General features: G+C 50.6%; 2 protein-coding genes across 10 annotated transcripts in view; one reads left to right on the forward strand and one right to left on the reverse strand.

Annotated features, from left to right (window-relative positions):
* The window catches only part of ALOX5 (arachidonate 5-lipoxygenase), a 50148-nt gene extending 40761 nt beyond the window's left edge, over window positions 1-9387 (forward strand). The window contains exons 8-14 of the mRNA XM_045809987.2: window positions 3525-3728; window positions 4428-4514; window positions 5981-6159; window positions 6471-6592; window positions 6990-7090; window positions 7439-7609; window positions 8673-9387. Coding sequence (XP_045665943.2) covers window positions 3525-3728; window positions 4428-4514; window positions 5981-6159; window positions 6471-6592; window positions 6990-7090; window positions 7439-7609; window positions 8673-8852 — 1044 coding nt within the window. The 3' untranslated portion in view covers window positions 8853-9387. The remainder of the gene's footprint in view (window positions 1-3524; window positions 3729-4427; window positions 4515-5980; window positions 6160-6470; window positions 6593-6989; window positions 7091-7438; window positions 7610-8672) is intronic.
* A 6946-nt stretch (window positions 9388-16333) lies between these two features.
* The window catches only part of MARCHF8 (membrane associated ring-CH-type finger 8), a 131601-nt gene continuing 121979 nt past the window's right edge, over window positions 16334-25955 (reverse strand). For 8 of the 9 annotated variants that reach the window (XM_045809870.2, XM_087862932.1, XM_087862931.1 and 5 more), the window contains 5 exons: window positions 25249-25331; window positions 24163-25002; window positions 22583-22763; window positions 20488-20635; window positions 16334-20061 (listed from right to left, as the gene is read on the reverse strand). In XM_045809870.2, coding sequence (XP_045665826.1) covers window positions 19757-20061; window positions 20488-20635; window positions 22583-22763; window positions 24163-25002; window positions 25249-25331 — 1557 coding nt within the window. In that variant the 3' untranslated portion in view covers window positions 16334-19756. The remainder of the gene's footprint in view (window positions 20062-20487; window positions 20636-22582; window positions 22764-24162; window positions 25003-25248; window positions 25332-25955) is intronic. The other variant, XM_045809872.2, reaches the window with a different exon arrangement.

The following is a 25955-nucleotide window of genomic DNA, read 5'->3' on the forward strand; positions in this document are numbered from 1 at the left end:
ACTCATTAGGCTGGAACCAAAAAAAAAAAAGTGGTAACACCCAACCTCCAGCAGGGACGGCAGGTCCCCAGCATGGCCAGTTCACACTTGCCCGGGCCCGGACAGCTCACGGTCAGTACCTGGACCAGCACCTGAGCAGCGGGTCCTGCACTGGCCTTGTGAGGTGTGCCTCTGAGGCTCTGGATTGCAGTGGCTGCTGAGGGTCCTCAGGGTGGGGCTGGCGTGACCAGGGTGATAGGAGGGGCTCAGGGCCATGACTGTTCATCCTTCGAGTACCTGTGCCACGGCGCAGGTGCGAGCAGGGGTGTCCCAGCTGAAGGAGCATGCAGTGGGGCCCTGTCTCCCGGAGCAGCCCCTCCCGGCCCGGTGGGCTTTGCTGTAGTGCCCGGTCCGTGAGACCGTAGACAGGCAAGCCCTCATGGGAAGGGCCTCACAAGCACTGCTTGTGGCGGGGAAACAAACTTCAAGACCATCTGAAGGCAGCAGAGGACCGATGAATGAAATCTTTTATGTCCAGACGGTGAGGTGTTGCACCACCTTTGAAAGGAATGAACTCGATGTATCGCAGCGGACCTGAGGGGCTTCCACAGTGAGCTAACAGCAGAAAGCAAGACACCGGGCAGAGAGCAGCTCGTGTCATCTCCGTCAGGAGAAGGCAGGAAGAGGCACACCATCGACAGGACAGGCCCGGGGCTTGTGGGCCTGGGGAGGTGCAGAAGGACACAGGCTCACCCGTGGGGAACACTGGGATGGACTGGTTGGGGCACAGGTGAGCAAAAGAAAGACGAGAAAGACATTCATTATAACAGTGTTCAATTGATGGAAAATTGAACAGGTAAATATGTACGTGTGCAAAGCAGCTGGATGCGATTATTTTTTATTATGCTCTTCTGAAGTGACCAGACTTTTTTTTCTAATCAGAAACAAAAAACTACTTGGTTAACCAAAACACAAATTTAAAAAACAAAAATAACAAGGTGTTCAGGGCATATTCTGGAGGGCCACGGTGTTACTGAGCCTGGACAGAAGTGGGGAGGATGGGAGGATGGGTAGGAGGGAAAGGCCCAAGCCAGCATGGCCTTGGAGGCCAGTGTAAGAGTTCCGGGGGGAAAGCAAGGGAGAGTCTGGACTAGGCAGTGACAGTGAAGAGAAGGGTTGAAGGCAGTGCCTGGGTCCCATCCCAGCTCAGCTGTTTACCCACCGTGTGACTTGGGAGAATTACACAACCGCTCAGAGCCTCAGTTTCCCGCATGTAAAATGACAAGTCATACCTGCCTTTCAGGGTGCTGGTGAGGGTTAAATGAGAGTACAGGCAGAGCCCCTCACAGCAGAGGGTGTCCTCAGCCACAGAGCCATGTTCCAGAGCATGGCAGGCCACCCATGTGTTCTGGGAGACCAGGCGCCGAGGCCCGTGTCTATGGGGCCAGACAATCAGCACAGAATGAGTGAAGGTCTGGGGAGGGGTGCAGGCTGTGGAAGGGACAGTGGGTAGGATGGGGCAGCAGGAGGGGTGGGGGCCGCCAGAGAGGTGGAGGCAGTGGAAGGGAAGGGAGAAGTGAGGCGGGGAGTGTGGGAGAGGATGTGACCAGAGGGAGGGGAGGGGCAGAGGGGCAGAGCTTGCACTGTTTAAAAGAGGCAGGAGTGTTGTTCTGGGAAATGTTCAGAGTTCACAGACCTAATTTTTGAAGAAAACCTGGTAATCCGGATTTTTATGTGAAATTATCTGATATTTAAAAGTTGGTAACTAAATCGCATTAATAAACACGAGTACTGTGAAAGTCCAACTGCTCTATCCTGGGTGAGCGGGACGGAACCGGCTGTCTCGAGCGCTGGCCACCCATTGTCACAGAGAACTTGAGGTGTGGTTTAGTCGAACCAAGGTGTTCTGCAAGCGCAAAATACATACCTGACTTCAAAGGCCTAGAATGGGGGGGAAAAGAATGTTAAAGTAGCTCATTAATAATTTTATATTATTTTCATATTGAAATGATATTTTGGATATATTGGGTAAAATAAAACTGTATCATTAGCAGAAAGTGTACCTGTTTCTTTTTACTTTTATTACTGTGGCCACCTGAAAATTTTAAATTCCGTATGTGGCTTGTACTAGATTTCTACTGGACAACACTGTTTTCAAAGGAGAGACAGGGAAATTACCTTCCAAAATACTTACCATGACCTTAAGGAGTCCACTGGGTGTGGCCCCTGCCACAGTCCCGGGCAGCTGTCCTCCTCGCTCAGTCACTTCTGGTCTCCGAAGAGCCTAAGGCACCGCCCAGCCCCTGCCCACAGCTCCTCCAGCCCGAAAGCTGCTCCTTCCATGCTAGATAATTCCTTCTCATCCTAAGTGTTCTCCCCTCCATGGCTTCCTGTCTTCCTCTGAAAGAAGAGGTAATAACAGCGCTCGGTGACCTCACACTGTCAAGTCTGGAAGTTGTGCCAGCTAGTGGCTGTTGTCATGGGCAAAGCTAGGGACCAGGGAACTGGTGGGCAGGGAGGGCCGACCACAGGGCTGCTTCTGCAGCGGCCTCAGAATCCACACCACGGACTTTGGGGGCTTTCTTTTCTGGCATTAGGAGGTGACTGTGTTTTTTGTTCGTTTTTGTTTTGTTTTAAAGATTTTATTTATTTGGCAGAGAGAGTGAGCACAAGCAGGGGGAGCGGCAGGCAGAGGGAGAAGCAGACTCCCCACGGAGCAGGGAGCCCATTGAGAGACTCGATCCCAGGACGCTGGATCACGACCCGAGCCGAAGGCAGACACTTAACTGACTGAGCCCCCCAAGTGGAGGCTGTTTTTAAAGAGATTGACATAACGTGATCTGCATTTTAGGACAAAAAAGTCGCCTCGGCCCCAGTGTAGAGTTGAAACTGGAAAGGAGAAGGCAAGCCCTGTGTCTCCTTCAGGAGGCAACTGGAGGCAACTGGCTATGGGTCTGGGCTCAAATGACGGGACCTAGGCCACTGCATCCTGAGGACCCTAGAGCCCTGGGAACTGGAGGAGCTAATCAAGGGCAAGAAGGGAAGTCAGTGCACCAGCTGGAGCCTGGGAAACAGCAACGTTTAAGGGAAGATGAGAGGAAGGGAATGTGTGGGACGTGGAAAAGCAGCCATCAGAGCAGTGGGCAGAACCCAGGAGGGAGCGAGCAGGCAAGGGAGGCGAGAAAGAAGGGGCACGCTCTAAGCCCCTAACCTGCTCCTTGCCGGCGTTTTGGGGCCATCTTAGTCACGTGCCCTCATTCTGGGAGGTAAGTAGAGTGTGGCAGGTGGCGGAAGCGGAGCTCAGAGAGGCTCAGTAAGGTGTCCAGCGTCCCACAGCTGGTACTTGTTGTCACTGGGGTGGGAAATGCAAACCCTGGGCCCTCTGCCCTCCTCCACGATCCTCTCATGACTCCATGACCACTGTTTAAGAAATCTGGAATTTAAGAAATCTGTTTAATTCTTCTGGAATTTCCTGAGAGGCCAGGCTCTCCTATAGCTATACAGAACAAAATATTGCCATGTATTTTCTTTCTCCGATGTCTCAGCTCAACCAAGTCCCAGGAGATGAAAACCCGATTTTTCTCCCTTCGGATGCAAAATATGACTGGCTTCTGGCCAAAATCTGGGTGCGTTCCAGTGACTTCCACGTCCACCAGACCATCACCCACCTTCTGCGCACACACCTGGTATCTGAAGTTTTTGGCATTGCCCTGTACCGCCAGCTGCCCGCCGTGCACCCCATTTTCAAGGTACAGCAAGCTACCACCTCAGCCGGTGGAGGGGTCATGGGCAGACGGGGGTGGGCGGAGGGAGGGAGGCAGGGCACTGACACCCCCACAGGGCTGGGGCCCAGAGTGGCCAGCAGGGACGCGGTACTACAGCTCTGAGCCTGCTGGTTCCTGAGGACACGAGGCCTGGGCCTGACACAGGCCCTGGCTGGCCTGGGAGCAGAGTTTGAAGAGGCAAATGAGGTCAGTGTGACCTTTGTGTGATGCCAGGCGGTAACCGCCGCCATCACTGCCCTTCTCGCTTCCCGAGTCCTGCTGGCACTGACTGCCGGGGTGATGCAGGCTCGAGACACCTCTCCGGGCCTGTTTCCCCACCTGTGCAGCAGGGAGCAGAGAGTACCCCTGCCTCATAGGATTATTGTCAGAACCAAAATAGTTAACAAATTCGGAGAGCTGAAAACAGTACCTGGCGCACAGTTCAGCTCTATACCAGTGCTGGCTATTACCATTTTCATTATCGCGTCACTAAGCGTGGAAGCTGCAGTCCCCAGGCCCCAGCAGCTCCCCTGACCTCCACTTCCTCCCTCAGCCCTGGCGTCACTCCTCAGCGGACAGGGGTGCGGGGTGCTGGGGGTCTCTGGGGGCACGTGGGGGGTGCAGACCTGGTCAGGAGGCCTGGCCTGGCCCGGCCTTCTTTGAGGCCTTCTCCTGCTCCCCCAGCTTCTGGTGGCACACGTGCGGTTCACCATCGCCATCAACACCAAGGCGCGCGAGCAGCTCATCTGCGAGTACGGCCTCTTTGACAAGGTGGGCACCTCCCATCCACCTCTGTGCAGGGCCCCACTTCTCCAAACTGCCACCCCCAGGCCAGCTTTCCTCTCAGGAGACAGGCACCTGGGCACTCGGGTGGCGGTGGCTGCCTGGGAAGGGTGGGAGGCTGGAGGCGCTCAGAGTGAAGGCTCCCCGGGCCTCTGGCCAGTCTCGGGCCCCTTCCCCATCAGGGAGCCCTCCCCTCCCGAATGCACTGCCTGCTTCTCAGCCCTTCTTGGCCTGGCCTGGCCTGGCCTGTGTCACCCTGTAGCCTCCTCCTGCTTCTCCCCCATCCTCTGGCTTGTGGCTGTAGATCCCACCTCCCGCCCCGCTCCCCCCTCCCCCGCTCTACTGCCCTCACGGAGCACCGTCTCCCACCCCTCCCTCCCCTCAGATGGGCCTAACCCCTGCCCGTCCCTCACGTTCTCCCAGGCAGCACCTGGCCCATTCGGACCCCCTGTGGCCTTACCAAGCCTGGACTCTCCCAGCAGCCCTCCTTTCTCTCCCACCTCCCGTTAGCGTTAGCGAGGGAGCCAGCTCATCAATAAGGCTGAGCCCCCCTTTGGGTTGCAAATGACAAAACTTAAGTCAAACCAGCCGAAACTGGAAAAGAAGTATATTATCTCAAAACCCTGGACATAATAGAGGTGAGGGGGCCTCCGACCCCTCCCAAAATGGACCCAGGGACTCAAATAATGGTCCCAGGGGCAAATACACTGGCTGGCACTCTTCCACTCTTAACACTGTGTGGGCCGCATTCCCCAGTCAGGCTCTATGGACAGGTTTCCCCCATGGGAGGGGGAATGCGACCTCATCACAGGGGGGCTCCTGGCTCATGTTCCCACACGGTGATCGTCCTCTCCCACCTAAATAGAAAGTCCGGGGAGCAACTCCCATCACTCCAGCTTGGGTCAAACGACCCTGCAGACCAACGTGTGGCACCCCAGTACTCAAGCCCTCCTTTGAAGGCTCTGTGGCCTGACTGCTCAGCCACCGTGTGTGCTGGCATGAGGACCAGGATCCCTCCTCCTGCATCTCTCCAGCCCTCACCTAAGCAAACACAGGCCCTCAAAAGACTTGTGCGGTCCTGGGGGCTGGTATCTGCCCCCTTCTGGAGCCCAAAGCTCAGGTCACCGAAAGCAGTGCTTGCGCTCTGGGCAGCCTGTGCTCAGAACGAGCGCCCCGCCCTCCTGCAGCCACCCCCAGCGCCTGCACAGAAGGGCTCCACGGCAACCCCTTGCATTAGATCAGGCCTCTCTGACCTCCTCATGGGCGGCCCTGGCTATTCTCGGAATTAAGCATCCCTCCTACCCCACCTCCCAAACCCCCGGGACGTGGGCTTGCCCGTCCATGAGCCTGGCAACCCCAGTGTCCTTTGACAGTTTCTCATGGTGAGCTCTGGGTGAGACGGCTGGCGTGGGGCGGCCAGCCTCAGCTCACGGTGCTCTCCCCTCCCACCGAAGGCCAACGCCACAGGGGGCGGTGGGCACGTGCAGATGGTGCAGAGGGCCATGCAGGACCTGACCTACACCTCCCTGTGCTTCCCTGAGGCCATCAAAGCTCGGGGAATGGACAGCAAAGAGGACATCCCCTACTACTTCTACCGGGATGACGGGCTCCTGGTGTGGGAGGCCATCAAGACGTGAGTGCCCGCTGGGGCCGTGGGACCTGCTCTGTGTAGAACGAGCGGAGGTCCTGGAGGAGGAGAGGACTGGGGAGTTGACAGGCCGGGCCAGGGGCCTGGACCGCTGATTCAGTGGGCCGGGGGATGGCTCCGTCGCCAGGGCCCTGAGAGAGGAAGGAATGTATGTGGGTGGGGGTAGGGTGAGTGACCCGAGTCTGGACACTGAGGAGGAAGTCACAGCGTCACCAGTGGAGCCCTGCCCTGGGGCCCAGGTCTGCAAACCCTGGCCAGGTCATCCGCTCCTAGCTGGGTCCCTCCTCCTGAGCCAGGTTCACGGCCGAGGTGGTGGGCATCTACTACCAGAGTGACCAGGTGGTGGAAGAGGACCAGGAGCTGCAGGACTTCGTGAAGGATGTGTACGTGTACGGCATGCGGGGCAAGAAGGCCTCAGGTACAGACCGCCTCTGGTTCTCCTCCTGGCCATCTCTTCTGCGCTTTCCCTGCACCTCTGACTTCCCTTGGGCAGTGCTGGCCCATGGCATCCACCTTTAGTGCCCGGTGCTGGGGCCAGAGCCAAGGGACCCCTGCCGACCAGCATGTCTCATGGGGACATTTCAGAGACTTTCTACAGCCACTGAGAACTAGGGTCAGAAACATCAGGAACGCTGGGCCAAGTTGTTGTCCCCTTCCAGTGTCTTGCCCATGCCTGGGCCCCCCTAAGCCCTTGTGTGGGGGAACTCGGGGACTGGGGAGGGGCAGGGGGAGGGTACCTGTGGGTCATCGGTCTATTGCCGCCCCCCCCCCGCCCCCGGGGTTGGGGCCTCAGCCAGCCCCTGGCTCTGCCCTAGGTTTCCCCAAGTCCATCAAGACCAGAGAGAAGCTGTCGGAGTACCTAACGGTAGTGATCTTCACAGCCTCAGCCCAGCATGCAGCGGTCAACTTTGGCCAGGTGGGCAAAGGCAGGGCGGGTCCTCTGGGCAGAAAATCACCAGTCACCTTGACCGCTGCTGATGGGCCCAGACAGAGCCACCCCTCTTTTTAGTCTTCTGGGGCTGGTCTCAGGCAGCCTCAGGGCCAGAAATTGGATGTTCCTTGAGTGTATCCTGCCCACGAAGCCGAGGGCACCAGACAGAGAGGGGACTGTGGGCCGGCCCTGCTGGAGCAGGAGGTGATAGGAAGGAGAGGGGAGGCGTCTGGGCGGTTGCTCACTCTGTGGGGCGGGTAGGGGCATGGCCCGCTGCGGGGGGTGGCGGCTGGCTGAGAAGGTGCCCACACGTGTCTGTGGCTGTCCCTGCAGTATGACTGGTGCTCCTGGATCCCCAATGCCCCCCCAACCATGCGGGCCCCACCACCAACGGCCAAGGGTGTGGTCACCATTGAGCAGATCGTGGATACGCTGCCAGACCGTGGCCGCTCCTGCTGGCATCTGGGCGCAGTATGGGCACTAAGCCAGTTCCAAGATAATGAGGTGAGCAAGGGGCAGGTTGCCTGGATTTAACCCATTCCTCCATGTCAGGGCTTTGTGATTAAGGGCGTAGGCTGGACAGCTGCTCTCCGGGAATCCTGACTTCTGAGGCTGGGGTCCCAGGCCTGGATGGAGCGCAGGGGAGGGGCAGGAGAGCACAGAGACTCTGCTCCACTGGTGACTACCCAGAGGGAATGACTAAGAGTTTCCTGGGGATCCTGCCAAACATTCCCATGCACATACACCTTATTGAACCGAATGTCAAAGCTGGGCATCTCAGTATCTCAGATAAAACCCCATGGCATTCGCTCAGTGTCGCACAGAATGACTACTGATTCGATCAGCCGCAGGCCTGTGGTCATTTTGGGGGCACTGAGGTTGCTTTGGGGCTCTGCTAACGTGCGGGTCTCTCACTAACACCTTTATGTATGTGTCTTTGCACATGTGTTCGGTAGGGCCAGATGACATGTTCCTAGTAGAGGAATTTCTGGGTCAGAGAATGTTGAGACTGATCTGTCCTCCACAAACTAATTCCAGATCCCACCCTTTTCAGCCCTGGGTGTGAAAATTCCCAACTTTAACAATCCAATCATTTTTAAAAAGATAGATCTAGTTTTAATTTGCAGACATCTTTGTGAGTGTACAAATGAGCACAGCACCCCAACAGGGCCCAGCTGTGGCTGTCTGGGGCCGGAGAGGCTAGTGCGAGCCCCCGTGCCCTTGCTGCCCAGAGCCCAGACGGGAAGGCAGGAGTGCTGCAGAGGACGGGGCCCGGCAGGACCAGACCACCGCACGCCTACCACAGGCCCCCTTCACCTGCGCCATTACACACCTTGTAGCCCCCCCCCGCCCCCGCAACAGGGCAGCTATTTCTCCCATTTATCTGAGACCCCAGACCAGGGGCATTCTTGAGGTACTCTCAGCAGGTGGCAGGGGGTAGAGAGGGGGAAATGAGCACATGCTCCTTGCTCACTTCCCAAGGGATGGTTCGGGGGGTGAGACAAGGCCCATCAGTTTACATACCTCACCTTGGCAAAGATTAACCTGTCTGTGCCTGGGCCCTTAGCTGTTCCTGGGCATGTACCCAGAAGAGCATTTCATCGAGAAACCTGTAAAGGAGGCCATGGCCCGATTCCGCAAGAACCTTGACACCATCGTCAGTGTGATCGCTGAGCGCAACAAGAACAAGAAGCTGCCATATTACTACTTGTCCCCCGACCGGATTCCCAACAGCGTAGCCATCTAAGTGGCCCCCTGAGCCAGTCACACGTGCAAGCGGCCAACTGCTGGCGGCCGAGCTCAGCAGACTCCAGGCTGCCCGGTGGGCAGGCTAACAGGCGGCCGCAGGGCAGACCTGCTGGCAGCTTGCTCCCTGAGGCTGCCTCAGTTCCGCAGGCCCCAGGCTGACTGGCTTCAAACCAAAGGCTGCCCAGGTTGGGCCATGTGATGTCTCAGCTTCAGTGCATTTTCCAGTTTGCTCCTCAATCTTTAGTGAATCCCATACTTTGATCAAAGTGGGTACACTGCAGGGACCCACCCTACACAGAGCAGGACCATGGGGCTTCCTGCCCTACGTCCTGCTCAGAGCTTCTGCACCAGGCAGCAGCAAGAAGTCAGGACAACTGATAGATGTTTGCTCTTGTTGGCAGGCATGGAATGATTATTTTCTGTTCTATTTATGCTTCTTCCAATTTCTTGCATATAGTAGGTGCCCAAACAAATCTTTGTTGAATGAATGAAGAATTGGTTGTCATAAAAATAAAGGAGTGCATTTAAAACAAGTCTCCATCCACATGTTATGTCCCAGTCACCCCAAACAGCTCACATCCCCTCTCCCCGCAAAAAAGCCATAATCACTGTGATTCTATCTGGGCAAAACTCCCCCTCCACACACACACACACACACACACCCAGGCTAGATAGAAGGTGGTTTGCCCTCACATCCCAAATGTCATCCACCCTGGGGAGGTACTTTGATTCTCATCCCCCCCCCCAAGGGCTTTGTCTGAACCTCTGTTGTTATCTTCCCACGTGGTCTCTCCCTCGGACCCAGAGCCCCGGCAGCACAAGGAACTCACCTTACTTGTGTGCCCAGGGCTGGCACAAGGCACCAGCCTGCTGCTCCCTCATTTTCCTCCTGCAAGGCACCTGAGAGGTTCTAGGCACTATCCTGGGAGCTGCGGGCTGTTTTCTCCGACAAGAGAGGACTCAAAATGACTTTTAAAATGCATTTCTTTCCCCACACCCAAGAAGCAGAGCCAGCCCTGAGCTTAGCCATGGTGATCCATTGTGTCCTCCTGTACGCTTACTCAACCCATACCCCCAGCCCCTGGCTTCAGAATCGGATCAGCAGGGTCTCCAGAATTTCTGGAAGGTGTACCCAGTGTGCTAAGCCAGAAGCTCCATGTCTAGGTAAAAGGCTTCCACTAGGGCCAATACAGCATGGGAGAAGGTGTGCATGTGCTCCTGAAACCACAAGTCCCTCTGAGGAAACTTGACCATTGGGTTGGGTACTGGAGAGAGTGAGGCCTGGACACTTACTGGCCCAGACTCCCTACCATCGCTCTGAGAACTGCCCACACTTATGAGTGACCTTGGTGGTAGACCCCATAATCCTGTGGTTACGGTAAAGGCACTCACTCAGCTCCATGTCCTGTGAGGGCCAACATACCAACCTTTAGAAGTCCACAAGGTCATGTGAGCAAAGGAAGGGAGCAGGCAGGAATGATGATGCAGGTCTGATCCTGTGGGTGCAAGCAGAGCGGCAGGAAGGTCTGGGTAGAATGGACTCCAGACTGCGGGGCACCTCTAAGAAAGCCTGGCATAGCTAATGTGGAGTCCTCAAACAAAAGTGGCCCGTTACAGAAATCTTGCATCAGGCAGGAATGACAAAAATGGTCTTGGCATGAATGTCACAACAGATGCAAAGGTGTGGCCGCTGGAGCTGTCAGTTAATTATGTTCTCTGCAGCTGGCCCACCAGTTCCCCTGCAGCTGGACATTCAGTAGCACCACCCAGCACCGCTACAGGAGAGGGAAAACCCTTCTGTGCATAAACTCTGTCTAGAGCTCTGGCTGACCCCTAAGCCAAGCCTGCGTGGGGCAAACTGCAAACAGCTCAGCTGAGGATGAAACAACTAAAGTGAGCTTTGAACTTTTAAACAGGTTTCGGTTTAAGCTCAACCAAGTTAACTGCTTGCGTAAAAAAAAAATCCTTTTCAGAGGAATATAAGAGAACTCAGAATCTCTACAAAATAACATTCACAATAGCCAGGGCACAATCCAAAATTATTCAGTATACAAGAAAAATATGACCTACTCTCAAAGGGAAAAGACAACCAAGAGAAACTGATCGTATGATGGCACAGATGTTGGAATCAACAGACAGTGATTTCAATGAAGCTTTTATACCTGTGCTCTGTGGGTTAAAGGAAATATATTACCAATTCGTGAAAGGATAGGAAATCTCAGCAGAGAACTATACACTGGAAAAGAGAAGAAGGGGGAGAATGGAAGGAAGAGGAAGAAAAAGAATCATCATCAGATGGAAATTCTAGAACTAAAAATATCTGGAAAAAATAAGCAATATAGCAGAAGAGAGACAAGAGAGCAAGGAGACAGTGATCTTGAAAACAGATCAATAGAAATGATCCAATCTGAAGCAAAAAGAGAATTTTTTACATGAACAGAATCTCAGTGATCTATGGGACAATATCCAAAGGCTTAATATACATGTAATTGGAGTCCCAGAAGGAGAGGGAAGGTAAAAGAATGGGGCAGAACAAATATCTGAAGAAATAAAGGCCAAAAATTTCCCAAATTTGGTGAGAGACAAATTTATAGCTCCAAGAAGCTCAGCCAAACCCAAGCAAAATAGATACAAAGGAAACCTTATTTCAGAGTCAAAGAAGAGTTAAAGAGAATACACAGAATTCTATAACCAGCAAAAATATTTCTCAAGTATGAAAATGAAGGAAAAGAAGTTTTCAGGTAAAATAAAATGAAGACAATCCACTGCCAGCAGATCTACACAATGAGAAATGCTCCCATGGAAACTCAGATCCTCGGGAAGGATAGGAGAGTATCAGATATGGTAAATGTTGGCTAAACCTAAGAGACTTTCTCCTCTCCTCCTTCCTTTAAAATATATATGATTATTTAAAGCAAATATAACACTGTCATGTGGCATTTATAATACATGTAAAGCATAATATGAAGACCACATAAAAGACAATGGGTGTTAATGGACTATTTCAGGCACATGGTCTCTACATCTTATATCAAGGGGTATAATATTAATTCTAAGTAGTTTGTGAAATTTTAAGTAGGTAGATTATAACCTCTAGAGCAACCACTAAAATAATGTAAAGAAATATAGCTAAAAACCAAAAGAGGACTTAAAATGGAATTCTAAAAATATACAAATAATTTAAAAGAAAGAAAAAAAATAGGAACAGAGAAACAAAAACAGAGAGGACAAATCAAATAATAAAATGGTAGACATAGAACCAACCATATCAGTAATTACATCAAATGTTTATAAGGACTAAAAACTCCAGCTAAAAGGCAGGGGTTATCAGAATAATTTAAAAAATCAATACCCAACCATATGCAATATACAAGATATATACTTTAAATCCATAGCAGTATCAAGCACATTTTTTTCCTGTAAAATATTTTAGGTTTGGTAGGCCATCTATACAATCTGCTGCATTTTTTAAAACAACCTTTTAAAATTGTAAAACATGGGGCGCCTGGGTGGCTCAGTCATTAAGCGTCTGCCTTCGGCTCAGGGCGTGATCCCGGCATTATGGGATCGAGCCCCACATCAGGCTCCTCTGTTGGAGCCTGCTTCTTCCTCTCCCACTCCCCCTGCTTGTGTTACCTCTCTCGCTGGCTGTCTGTCTCTCTGTGTCAAATAAATAAATAAATAAATAAATAAATAAATAAATAAATAAATAAATAAAATCTAAAAAAAATAAAATAAAAATAAAAAATAAATAAAATTGTAAAACAGGGGCACCTGGGTGGCTCAGTTGGTTAAGCATCTGCCTTTGGCTCAGATCATGATCTCAGGGTCCTGGGATCAAGCCCCACATGGGGCTCCCTGCTCAGCGGGGAGCCTGCTTCTCCCTCTCCTTCTGCCTCTCCCCCTGCTTGTGCTTGCTCTCTCTCTCTCACAAACAAATAATAAAATATTTTTTAAAAATAATAAATGAATAAAAAATAAAAAGATTTATGAATGGCAAATAAGCACATGACAGGAGGCACATAAAAAGACGCTCAATATCATTAGTCGTTGGGAAAATGCAAATTCAAACCACAAATGCAAATTCAAACCAAATTACAACCACACATCTATAAGAACAGCTACAAATTTTGTATTTGAGGTTGTTGACTGACAACACCAAATGTTGCAAGGGTTTGAAGTAACTGGAAGCTTCACACCTTGTTGGTGGGGATGGAAAATGGTACTCCTGCTTTGGGAAAATGTTTGTTTAGTTTCTAATAAAACTAAACATCTCTGCCCTCTCTGAACCAGCACTTTATACCTAGGTATTTACCCAAGAGGAATGAAAATATGTCCACAAAAAAAAAAAAAAAAAAAAAACTTAACAGTTCTATTCATAATGGCCAAAAACTGGAAAGAGCTTGTCTCCAGCCATAAGAAAATGAAGAGACTGGTATATTTATACAGTGGAATATGATTCAGCACAGAACAGGAATGTACTGATACAGGAACATAGACGAAACTCAGAAACCCTGTGCTGACTTACCCCCGACACAAGAGTGTGAAGTGCATGACTGCACTGAAATTAAGCTCCAGGACAAGCTAAAACCAAAAATCAGAACGATTTTGCTCTGGAGGGTATGAGAACAGGGGTGGGCTGGGAAGGGGCATCGGAATTTTCAGGACTGAGATAACATTCTGTATTTTGGTACAGAACATCTGGTTTGGGGCTACACAGGTGTCTACATCTGCAAGGCTCATTAGATGGTATACTTCAGATTTATACATTTCACTGTATGTAAATTTTTCTAAGAACAAAAGAACCATAAACAAATGTTGGATCTTAGCTAATGATATACAAACTGAAGTGGGGTAAAGTGTATAGTTCCAGCTGCAATTTACTCTGAAAGGCATTAAAAAAGCCAGGTGGTGGGAGGATAGTGTAATGAATAGATGGAGATACACAGTAAAGCTTATAGAGCAAAATGTTAGTTGTAGAATCTAGGGTATATGAATTCTCACTATGCAATTATTTACAATTTTATATTAAGGAGGGCACGTATTGCGATGAGCACTGGGTGTTATACGCAAACAATGAAGCATGGAACACTACATCAAAAACTAACGAAGTACTGTATGGTGACTAACATAATAAAAAAAATTACCAAAAAAATTTTTCATAATAAAATGGTGAAGAAACGAACAGCACATATTTGCCAGTTACATCAAACCAGAGTTAATGTTCTTTCACCATAAAAAAATGCCTAGGATTTAATATAAAATATACCAAAAACCCGAGAAATGGGCAAGGCATGGAAATTCACATATGCAGACATGCACAGTAAGCAAAAGATGCTCGATCTCCTTATTTATCCAAGAATGCAAAGTAAAACATCAATGGGCTAAGAGGGAATGACAATCATTTTAGTAACAATTTAAAAAACACCTACATGATACAATGTAAGTAAAGAGACTCAAATTCTCATAAGTGAATCATTTTGGAGTGTGCTTTTGCAACTTAAAGGTTAAATGCCTTTACCGCTTTCTCTACTTCTAGGAATTTATGTTCAGAACTGCCCCCCCCACACACACACAAATATACAAAGATAAATGTCATGGATGTGGACTTCAGCCTTGCTTCCAACATCGAAAGTCAAGTAAGCAACCTAAAAATCTGTATCAGTACCCAGTTGTTTGGTGGAAAAAGCAAGATGTGCGGTAGCGTGTCATAGGACTGCAGTAAGCAACACGCGTTTCCTACATATTTCAGACACGTGAAGAGTATGTGATGCCTTTACTGCATGACTATGGCCCAGAGCCCCTGCCTTCCAGGGACCCAGCTCTGGGTTCCCGCCCAAGGCCTTTCCCTGGGAAAGGGACTGTTTGATGTTCTGTTTTTTTTTTTTTTTTTTTTTTAACACGCTGACCGCTTTGCCTGTTGTATGCCTGCCCCTCCCCTCGGAATGTCCGATCAGACTTTTCACCTTTTCCAAAGGGACCAGCCACTTCTGGTCATCTAGGTAGTTCTCCTCTAGCTCCGGGGCTCATCCTCTTCCCGCCAGCCTGACACCCCAAGTAACGAGCAGTAAGGATGCCAACATGTCAATGAATGGGCACTGGGCTGTAAGTTTATTAAGTTTACTTACAAAACAGGAGGCTCGCCTGCGAGCCTTTGCCCCCCTGGAAGTGTGCCGTGCAGCAGCCCTCTCCCCCCCACTTCGTGGCCGGTGTTAAAGGGCAGAAAGGCCTGGGGACAGCATAGTCAAGCCTGCGCGCAACAAGATCCCACTGGGCATCTCTTCGGCCAAACTCATCAAATTTGGTGGATCCCCAAAGCAGAGAGGCTCCCCCCAGGCAGCACCCCCCCACCTCACCTTCTCACCAAAGCAGAGTTCTCTTTCAGCAACACCCTCCTCACCCCTTCAACCAATAGTCGAGCACCTGAGCACTCCCTCCCTCGCACGCGCTCCTACCTGTTCAGCTGTTCTGCGGTCGCGTCCTCCTCCAGAGGCCTCAACAGCTCCCGAAGTCGGGCAAGGACACTTGGCAAAGTATCCTCCCGCTTGGCTCCGAAGTCTCCTGGCAGCTACTGCGGTACCCTTAACTGGAGGACGAGTTCTCTGGGCTCACCTAGGGGACAGGATGTACAGGGCAATCCTGGCCTGTTTTCACCTTGTGCGCACAGGTAAAGGCAGGTGGAGTGTGCTTTTGCACACACACTCCCTCACACGCACAGCCCCGTGAGCAGTCTGCAGGCTCGAGACAGGGGAATCCGAGACACCACCGTGACTTAGGGAGGCCCCATCAGCAGCCGAGAGATGCAGCCAGACTGAACTGTCGCCAGAGATCCTGCTGGTCCTCCCTGGTTTCCTACTCCGCTAGGCTGCGGCTCAGTGTTTCAACAGATAAGGCGAGTTAGAGAATAATCAACTGCTCCATGGTCACATCGCCACACTCACCCTGAACTTGAATCTGGCTTCTCACACGGCACGGAGTCCAAGTAGAGCCTGGAAGTGTGAAGCAAGCACACCTGTGTGAGGTACTTCCATTTTTACTCCCACACCTGCACACTCTCCTGAACCCATCTGCTCCCCACCAACCAACCACCAGTGTCTGGGGGAGCCACCGCCCCCCGCAGGGACAGACTGAGGAAAACAGATACCTCCTGAGGTTGCGTGACTCTCTTCCCCAACATGAAAGCCAGAGGATTGTGCAGAGGGGATCAGAACCACTGGAATGCCTGCCAATGTTCCCAGCCTTCTTGCAGCCTTCTTGCAATTCATGGCACAATCCCTTTTTAAAGAGATACTTTATTGCTGTAATTAGACACCCCACGTATAACACAAACAACCCCCCGAGAGAATGATTCAAGTGGTAATACTGAGAAACAGCGAACACACGCAAAAGGATACAAAACCAGACATGGAGAGAACTAGAAACTTTGCAAGTTAAGAAAATCTTCAAATGTGAAGTGCCTTTTAGAAACTACACCACACGTGCCAGTGTAAATTTGGTTTTTATTAACAATCAGCTTCTATAAACATCGCATCTAAATAGGTGAATAGCTGCACAACTTAATTACATCCAAAACAAAGATAAATGCTTTTATTTCCCTATGTTTCCATCTTTCCTTGGCTGGAGAGGGAAGCCGCATATTTCAAATCAGATTCAAAAGGGAAAGTATCCAGAAAACGTCTTTGCATCAGTCCAAACGTGCAGCATCACGGCTCTTGGCCCCACGGTCCACAGGCCTCCTCCAGCCCTGCAGCCAACCCACCAGGCAGCAGAAGCAGCCCCAACCGTGCAGGCACTGCCTGAGGCTCTGGAACTGGCCCACTGCCTGAGGCCTGCGTGTTTGGAACCAGGTAGGGCATGCCAGCAAGGCTGAAAACTAGACCCATCAGACTGAAAAGAGTGGAATGAGGCAGAAAAGGAGGAGACAGAAAAGGAGGACTGGAGCAGGGTGAGACCTTCGATAGTTCCCAGAATTTCTTAAAATCAACTCAGGCACAAAAACCAAATTCCTGCTGGCAGTCAAAGTCGACAGCACTCGAGCCAAACTAACTTTTGAGGGAACAGAGACCAAATCAGAGAGGGCTGGCTGGCAACTCCCCTGAGGCCACTTCCCTCTCCCCCTGGCCTGGCCCCCAAGTACCAGTCCTCTGGGCCCTGACACCCACCAGCTCATCCCACATTTCTGGTTCAGCCAAGTATTGTCCTCCACCAAAGCCATGTACAGAATGAGGGGAATAGGGAATAAATAACCACCCCCCCCCCAAAAAAAACCTAGAAGGCAAGCTACTAAGGACTAAAGGAACACCTGGCAGAGCCGCTGCTCCCACTAGATGGCAGCACAGAACCACGTTTCCAGAGCTTCTGACTTCCTGGGTCGTCTGGGGGGGGTGGTGGAGATTAGAGCTGGGACTAAGAATGGCATCAGAGGTGCTCAACTAGAGCCTACAAGAGAAGAGAAAAGCAAGGGGGCATCTGTGTGCCATCCCAGGAAAAGAAAGAAGGATGTGGGATGGACTGTCCCCAGGCAGAAGGTGTTTGGTTTTTTTTTTTTAGGAGCTCGGTGGAGGTGATGAGATGGTGTTAGGCCTTCCTGAAAAGAAGTGAGGGTTTCACATGAGAATATGGTCGGGCCTGGGAGCAACACAGCAGTCATGGTTATAAAGGCACCTTTGCCACAGGGGTTGCCAGCCATGACAGGTGGGCTGCCCAGAGGCTGTCCCTGCCTAAGCACATTTTCCTCTATGCAGGAAGTCTCAGTGACTTTCAAGTTCAGCGTAAGGGGTTCCATCAGAGAATGGGGAAGGAATCCCACCTAAAAACTGATCCCAGTCTCCACATGACTACTCATCTGCTATAAGAGGGCAGGGACAAGGGGCCTTGCCTGGGCAGCTCCTAAGGGGCACGGGCAGGGCTGGCCCAGGGCTCAGCTCCCCTGAGTAGAGACAGCGTGTAGCTGCCTGGCGTCCCCAGGCTGAGAAGGGGTGTGTGTAATTGCACTTTGGGGGCACAGTGAACACAGGCACGGACTGGACGCGGCCTGGGAGACGGAGAGAGAGAGCAGGCTGACCTATTTTCAGGGGCTGGCCACGGCTGGACAGTGCCTGCCCAGCCAGAGGAAGGCCACAGTGGGGCAGCTCCTTAGACCAGGGTCCGTGATCCCGATGAATCAGACACTGGATGGGAAGCGACAGCAGGACAGAGCCTGCTACCACGTGCCCTCCGCCAGAGCTTAGACACATGGGCCTCCTCCGGGCTTTCGAAACAAACCACAGCACTTCTACTCTGAAAGGCAAAGGGGTCATCTTATGTTTGCTTCATCCTCTTAACAGGACAGGTGAGGCACCTAAGGCTCAGGGGACTGATGGCAGGACCCCCAGGCATCCTTCCCCTTAGAGGAGGTGCTACAGATGCAGAGTCGCCCAGAGAGTAAGCACCTGGGCACACTTATGTTACAGCGCACACCCTCTTGGCTGCTTTTCCCTGGAGCTGACTCCTATTTACCTGGTGAAGTGAAACTTATTTTTAAAAACAGAATTTTAAGCAGACTTTTTAAAGGGACAAAGGCCATTTGATGGTAGTGATTTTGGTTTTGTCTTTTGAAAATGGTACAGGAGATAATCCCTGATGACAGAACGAACTGATCGCAAGGATCCTCTCTGTCCAGTCCAGTTAAGGCGATAAATGGGTAGAGGTGTGGCTGGGGGCATGGGCCATGGCAGTTTGCTGCTCACTCCTGGCTTCTGTCCCAGGGCCAGCCCATCTGTCTCTCTTACCAGGCCAGTGATCCACAGAACCTCCCCAGGAGCAGAGGCCGTACAAGGTGGCAGGCGCCCAGGAGCACCCCCAGTGTCCATGCCCCAGACCAGGGCAGCGCACGCGTACGCTTTCAGTGAAGCCGGCACAAAGGGGAGACGTTTGACCGGAAAGGAGTCATTTTTAAACACTCATTTTTGTTCTAATTACTCACTTCCTTCCTTTTGTTTAGATCTCACAAAACCTTCATTTTCACTGTTGACCAAAAAGAAATGTTTGGGGTAGACCCATGACATAAAGACTTGTCATAAAATAGGCTTGAAACCACAGGAATTAGGCTCAAATTGCCGTCTGGCATCAATTCCCATGAACTGTTAGGAAAAAGCCTCAGATCTCTTCTTCCTGCTTTAGAGCCACCAGTCCCTTTTAGAGACACAGAGTAGATGTTGGGTTTCTTAGAATATATAAGGCAAAAAGGGTTTTCGATCTATTATAACGTAAAAGAGATAATGAAAAGAAGGCTTCTAAATGAGAGACGTTCTTTTAAATGTCAATCCCACTGGACACACATAATACAAAATAAAGATTCTCTTTTTGTAAAGTGCTGTTTGCTTAGTGAATCACTCGCCACCACGCACAGAGCACCACAGCCCCGTCCGCTCAGGAAACCAGTCAGCGGCAGCATCAGCAGAGGGGGCTCAGCTCCCCGGGCTCTTCTCCGTGAGGAGGGAAATCCTCTCATCAGGGCTAGGTATTCTCAAATGCTCCGCTCCAGGCTGGGGGCTGCTGCCAACCGGGAGAGGCCGGGCATCGAGGCCAGGGTGCCACCCTGCTCCTGCGGATTTGGTATTTTATTCTCTCATTCCGCTCAAGGTGTCATGGGCCAGAACTCAGCCAGCTCCCCATTATATAGCGTCATGGGGACCTCCCTTCCCGTGGAAATGCTGGCAGAAGTGGAACCCGGCTGTGCACGGCCAATGGGAGGGCTTTCCGGGAGATTCACTAAGGAGGGTTTAGAAAAAGAGAAGCCATTAAAACAGTCACCTGCCCGGTCTATGCTGTTAAAGGACATAAGAAAAGGTACACAATTGGCAGTAAACAATTTCCTTCAGCTGTTCTTTGATGTCCAGGGAAACTACCCCCTCCACAAAATCAGACATGAACGATTTCGGTTCCAGTGTCTTCAGGTTCTGTCCAACAAGAAGAATTTGTGTCGGAATGACAGATTCCACGTCCATCTTTATTTTCAAAGTTGGGTTCTGTTAGTGCAGATTTTTCAAAAATATTCTTTTTGCTTGTTTCTGGACAGTTTTGAACGTAGATTACTCTGTTATAAGCTTTGAGTCTCTTCCATAATTGTACGTACACTTTGCACTGAACGTACATAAAAAGGAGTCCGCCGGTAAAGCCGATGGCCACAACCACCAGTTTAGTCCAAAACGGCCACTCTAGGATTCCTGGAAGGGGAAAAACCTGGTTAACCTATCAGCAGACCTATTTTAAGATCTGGAGTATATAAAACACGACTTCTGACCTTCCCATAACCAATGGATTCTTCACTCATCAAATCCTGCTTCGTCAAAGGTGGGGGGGGCAGAGGAGGTCCACTCTCTTATCCTGCTGCTCTTCCAGGAGGCAGTCTGTGGAGACTCTCTCTCCCTGATTTGAACTCTTCTGACTGAGTTTTTAAAAAAGTACTCACCACAGCAAGAGAAACATCCAAAGAGGATGCTTGATGCCTTATAATTGATGCCCCCGCTCCAGAAACCCAGACATCTGAAGTCTGACTTAAAAACCAATCTGGAGTAACGCCCCAATCCTATGGCCCCCGTGTGTTATCCAGGATCTCTACGCTGAGCTTGTCTTTCACTCTGAGCACATACCTGTTGCCTGGCCGTGTTTGATCTCCTCCGTGGTACGGTCAATGAGCACATACAAGGACCAGACCACACAGGTGATGGCGATGACATGGAATGTCACTGAGCACATGATCTTCCTGCGCTCACTGGCCGTCATCTGCAACTTCTCCCACTGGAAAGACAACGCGCAGAGCATGAGGTGCAGGACCCCAGACACAAAGGGCTACAGGGGGGTGAGAGCACTGCAGATGGGTAAGAGTGGCTTTCTCTCCCCTCCCCTTTTCCCAGACTTCATGAATTCTCCCAATCACCAAAAGTCATTCTCCTTAAACCACCTGGCTTCAACCAGGTACCAGGCAATGGTATTGGGTCCACAGCCAACTTTTGATGCAATGAAAAGAAGCTGGGATCAAGATGAGCTATGAACCACAACCAGAAATCAATCCTCTTGTCTGTAGGAAGAAATCCAATGGCTAGCTAAAGGCCTCTATGGTTTCAGTCCTGATGAAAAGAGCACGTTGGCCCCCGACCCAGGTGGCACACATGAGGCTTCCCTGCCTTGCTGACTGGTGTGGGCAAGGGAAGAGGACTGATGACACCACAACGCACTAGCAGATGGGTCGCACTACATCGTGAAGGCGATGGAGAAGGAGCTCACTCTTTGGTCCTTTGCTACTCTGGCAGCAACAGCTTGAAATCGATGCTAAGAGTTCCTGGTATAAGCAGGGTCTGCCAGTCCCATCTCCTCTAGGAGCTCATTAATTTAGTCCAAAGAGCCAGATTTTCTTTTTCATTTACTGCTTTCCAAAACAGAAGAAAACACATAAGGATAGAGAAAAAGAACAAAGTGTAAACACTGCATATCCTTGGCCAGCCCTAGTCACAGCCTCTTTCCAGATGGTTCTATGCAGGACAAGCTGAAAGTAGGGCCTCGTGGATTATCTACATTGGTCGAAGTGCTACAAGTCTCACTTGAGAGACCAGCACAGAGTAGATATCCAATAAATTGTAAGCTCTTCATGGGGCAAAACTTTTTTAAGTAGTTTGCATCTGCCTCTCCAACACCCTGAATGCTTTTGCTATGGTTTTATACAGTATCTTCTTTTGGCTAAAATGCCCCCTTACTCCCTGATTCCTGCTATTTCTTAAGATACACTCAGTCCAAGCTTTTCACACTGCCCTGAAATGCTCACCCTCACTTTTTTGGTGTATGCTTTTCTACACAGACGATCTGATCTCTCTAAACTCCTTCCACTTTACTCCAAATCCTACCGATCCTTCAAGAGTGGCTCTAGCACCATTCTGTGACACTACCACCACTCCACCTCCCCAGCGCTCCAGCCCACAGCCAACGCTTCCTCCTCTGAACGTCTGACGTGCTGTGCCACCACTTAATCTAGCATTCACTTGGCATTGTCATGTCTTGTGTTATGATTGTGTGATTCTCCTTGAATATGCATATCAAAATTCTGAGATAAGAACAAGTCTTATTCTTCCAAACAAAACCTTATGTGCTGGGCATCTAGAGAAACACATTAAACCAGTTACCTACCAGGCGAGGCTCTGCTCAGAGGGAGCTGTGACATGGGGCCCAAAGAGAGGTGCATTTCACCTAAGGCCGCGGTCCCTTTCTTTTCCCGCCCACCTGCTCCCTACCGGCTAGCAAATAACTTATCCCAGGTATCTAACAAACAAACGCACTGTTACCTTGTGCTTTGTGCAGGGGAGAGATACTACTGTCTAATAATACGCAGTCCTAATCAGAGGCAAGACATCAACAGTTAATACGTATAAAATTAAATGCTAAGATGTCACAAAACAGTCTACGGTCAAGGGCCAAAAGATTCACACAGACAAGCAAGCAGTCTTAATTTGAGAGAAAAACATGTTCGGACTGAAAGGTCAGAGTCAGAAAGAGCTTCTTCCCGAGAGGAGGGAGCAGGAAAGAAGACCCGGAAATGATGGCGCCAGGAGCATGAACGCCTGCACCAGCACCCGCTTCTGACAGGAGCATAAGCAGGCTATGGCCTCATCCCTCATCCCGGCCATGGTGCTAACTCTGCGAGGGGCCCTCCTTTCAAAGAGGTGAGAGCACTTCCGAAGGTGTCCTTCCACGTACTTTCCTCAAAGGCTTCAGCTTGACCTCCATGATGAACTCGTACTTGCAGAGCTCACAGCAGCGCGTGTCGGAGCTCTTGATCCACTGCTGCAGGCAAGTCTGGTGCACGAAGTGCAGGCTCCCCGTGCAGCGGCAGGGGGTGATCAGAGGGCTCTCGTCATCCCCTTCGCAGTGGCAGATCCTGTGGGGAGAGGAAAGCCAGTCATTACCAGGAGGGCCACATACCAGGGAAGAGGTCGCTTCAGGGGAGGGCCAATCCCCCCAGTGAAAACTTTCAACAACAAACATCACAGAAATGACCACAAGCACAGAAACACACAAACACGGATGCGAACAATGACTACAGACTAAAAACTTCTAGCTTACCGCACCAACATGGCAAGTCTGGATGGCATATGGCATCAGAGAGGAAAAAATGATAAGAAATGACAAAGCAGTCATTTGGGTAAGGTTTAAAGAACTACACTGAAAGCCGAATTTAAGGCAACATGGTAGCATCTTTCACAACATGTTAAAATAATTAGAAGAAAAATTTCTGTGTAAGACAAAAGCAGCATTCTACTTTCCAAAAATACCAGTGACTTTAAAAGATGATGAATTTACTTTTTAGCAATAATCACTGACTTCGCCTTGACACACTACGCTACACGTCTCCATCAGACAGCACAGACAAAGCCCAGGACCTCTCCTGGACCTAAAAACCCCATTAGAAGGTGCCGCAACTTTGTTTCTTTTTTGAGGAAGTGAGAATTTTAAATCATTCATGATTTCTAAGAGTGCATGCAAGAGGATGTAGCTACCAACCTCAAGGAACTTAACAGACTTTTGAGAAACAGAAGGGTCTGTTCCGGCAGCTGGAGGACAGGTAGGGACACCTGGCCTCACAGGGGCTGGGCCCTGACCTGGCCAGGCTGGCAGCTCTTTGTGAGAGGGATTTCTGATCCAGCTGTTAGAGATCCAGCTGGCCTGGAAGGGGTGCCCAGGGAAGTCTGGAATAGGGAAAACTTGAGTGTGGTGACAAAATGCAGATTCTGAAAGATTCTGGAGGCCAGACAAGGGTGTTGCACACGGGAAGACAAAGGTGGGAAGTGGAGTTGGGACCTGGGCAGAGGTGGCCGCATCCGAGTTAAAAAGAAGGAAGGAAGATGCTGCGGAAGGCCTGCCTCTTCCCATGCACGCTGTGTTACAACGGAAACAGAGGGTAAAAATGAGGCTGGAAGGGGCAGCCTGTGCTTAACAGCTAGATCCTCAAGCTGGAAAACTGGAGATACTATTTTCTTTCTTCCAATTTCCTTAAGCGAAGTCTACTTATTTTTGGTTGAGAAGAGTCAGCTTGGCCTTTAATATGTGTAGCTTCTTCCTCTTTTATCATCTGAGAGACTATTTGGGACCCATCTCATAAAAATTAGTTTGTCAAATGATTCCAATACTCCATTCTTCTGGAGAAAACTCTTAACCCACAATTGTCTACCAACCACCCATTAATTCGTTTTCCTGAAACTTCACATATTAAAGCAAGATGAGGCCACCGAGGTATGGGGAGCAGAGCTGGCCAGAATGGTGGTTCTTGGCAAACCAACCTGCAGGCATCCCCTGACGTGGACACAGGAGAGATGGGGGGGCATTTTTCAGAGGGGGGAGAAGGACAATCCAGGTCACTGTCCTTCTCCACTGAGCAGAGGGGCGCCCGCAGGACCTTGCTCTTCCATTTTGCAGATGTGCTGTCCTCAAAGACATCGTCGTCTCCCATTTCCTCGGAGCAGAAGCCCGTGCTCCCTGCCAGCCCGCTGGAGGACTTGGCGGTGTGCAGGTGGGCGGCACAGCTCTCCAGCTCATGGAACCTGTGCAGGCTGCTGGCGCTCGAGCCGTGCGAGAGCGAGAACAGGTACCGGAGCAGTCGCCGCCTCCTGGACACGGCTTCGCCATCCGCTTTCTCTTCCAGAAGGGGGACGTGCATGCCCCCCTTGCCAGCTTCCACCTCTGAGGCAGTTGAACGGTTGGCAGAAAGGGATGAAACACAAGAATGTTTGGAACTGCCAAGAGGCTTGCGATGCAGTGCTCTTGTTTCCTTCTGATGGAACCTGCTAACTCTCAGACCCGGATCTTGAGGGAGTATCAATTTCCCTTCGGAGCACGTTCTTTCCACGTAGTCAAAACTTTCCACGGTATCCTGGGCCTTCTCACCCACATCGTTTAGGGATTTTGAGAACTTTAGTGTTCTTCTGGCTTTGGGATTGTCAGCAGGCTTCAAGGCCCGGGCCCGTTCTGAACCACAGGAATTTCTCTTGGACAACGTGTCTTTACAGAGAACTGTCACAGTGAGCCCTTGTGTCAGAGAACTCTGGCATGGAGGAGCTTTCAAGACAACAGCAGACTGCACGGGACTTTGGTGACAACACTCAGAACACACTGCACTGGAACTGCATGCAGAGAACAGTGGAATAAAAGCACAGAAAGTAAAAACAATCTTAAAAGAGAATAGACATCGAAGTGAAGAAATGAGACTCGTGTGGTAACTTGGTGAGCAAACAGCACAGAAAACTGAGCCAGCTGTTCCCAGCAAAGGCATACTGACCGAGCAAATGGAAGATCGAGAACCTGCAGACACTAATGCTTATTTCCGGGATGTCACATGAACCACTAGAGCAGCTGAAGCAGAGCGTTACCTGCAGATGTCCTGATTGGACGGCGTGACAGAAGAGCGAGGGAAGGCGGATACCGGAGCCGACGCCGACGAAGAACCCCCAGCCTGCAACGACACACCTCCAGTCAGTTTCAGAGGAAAGCGCAACGGGGACGATGAACGCCGTCTCCTTCTGAACGGCAATGGGCAGAGAACCGAAGAACACCTGCTATTTCCTACTGCTCGATGAATAATACATATTTAAGGTCCTGATGAGCTGAGGCAAAACAAATCTATGTGGGTGGAAGCGTAGCTGAGGACTACTGAGGCCCCAGAGCAGCAACACCATCTCCTGCAGACTCAGCGATCCTTCATCTCCTGAGCGCCAAAACTTAATTAGTTCCTCCGTGGTCAAGAAATCAAGTACTAGAGGCGCCTGGCTAGCTCAGTCAGTAGGGCATGCAACTCTTGATCTCTTTAAGTTCAAGCCCCACACTGGGAGCCTACTTAAAAAACAGAAAGGGAGGGAGGGAGGGAGGGAGGAAGGAAAAAGAAAAGAAAAGGAAAGAAAAACGAAACCAAGTACCAGATGGTATATGCAAATGCAAAAGAAATGTGAAGGGCCATCCCTGCCAGTGCTTACCATCCCCACCTGGCACTCTTTAACCTGGTTTCGGGGGTAGTCCTAATCACGGTGGCCGGACATGAGTGCTCTCTCCTACTCCCTACACTGGGTCCAGGAAACCTTGC

The sequence above is a fragment of the Ursus americanus genome, chromosome 6 (assembly GCF_024610735.1).
Source record: "Ursus americanus isolate L20-20 chromosome 6, mUrsAme1.1.p, whole genome shotgun sequence".
Taxonomy (NCBI): Eukaryota; Metazoa; Chordata; class Mammalia; order Carnivora; family Ursidae; genus Ursus; species Ursus americanus.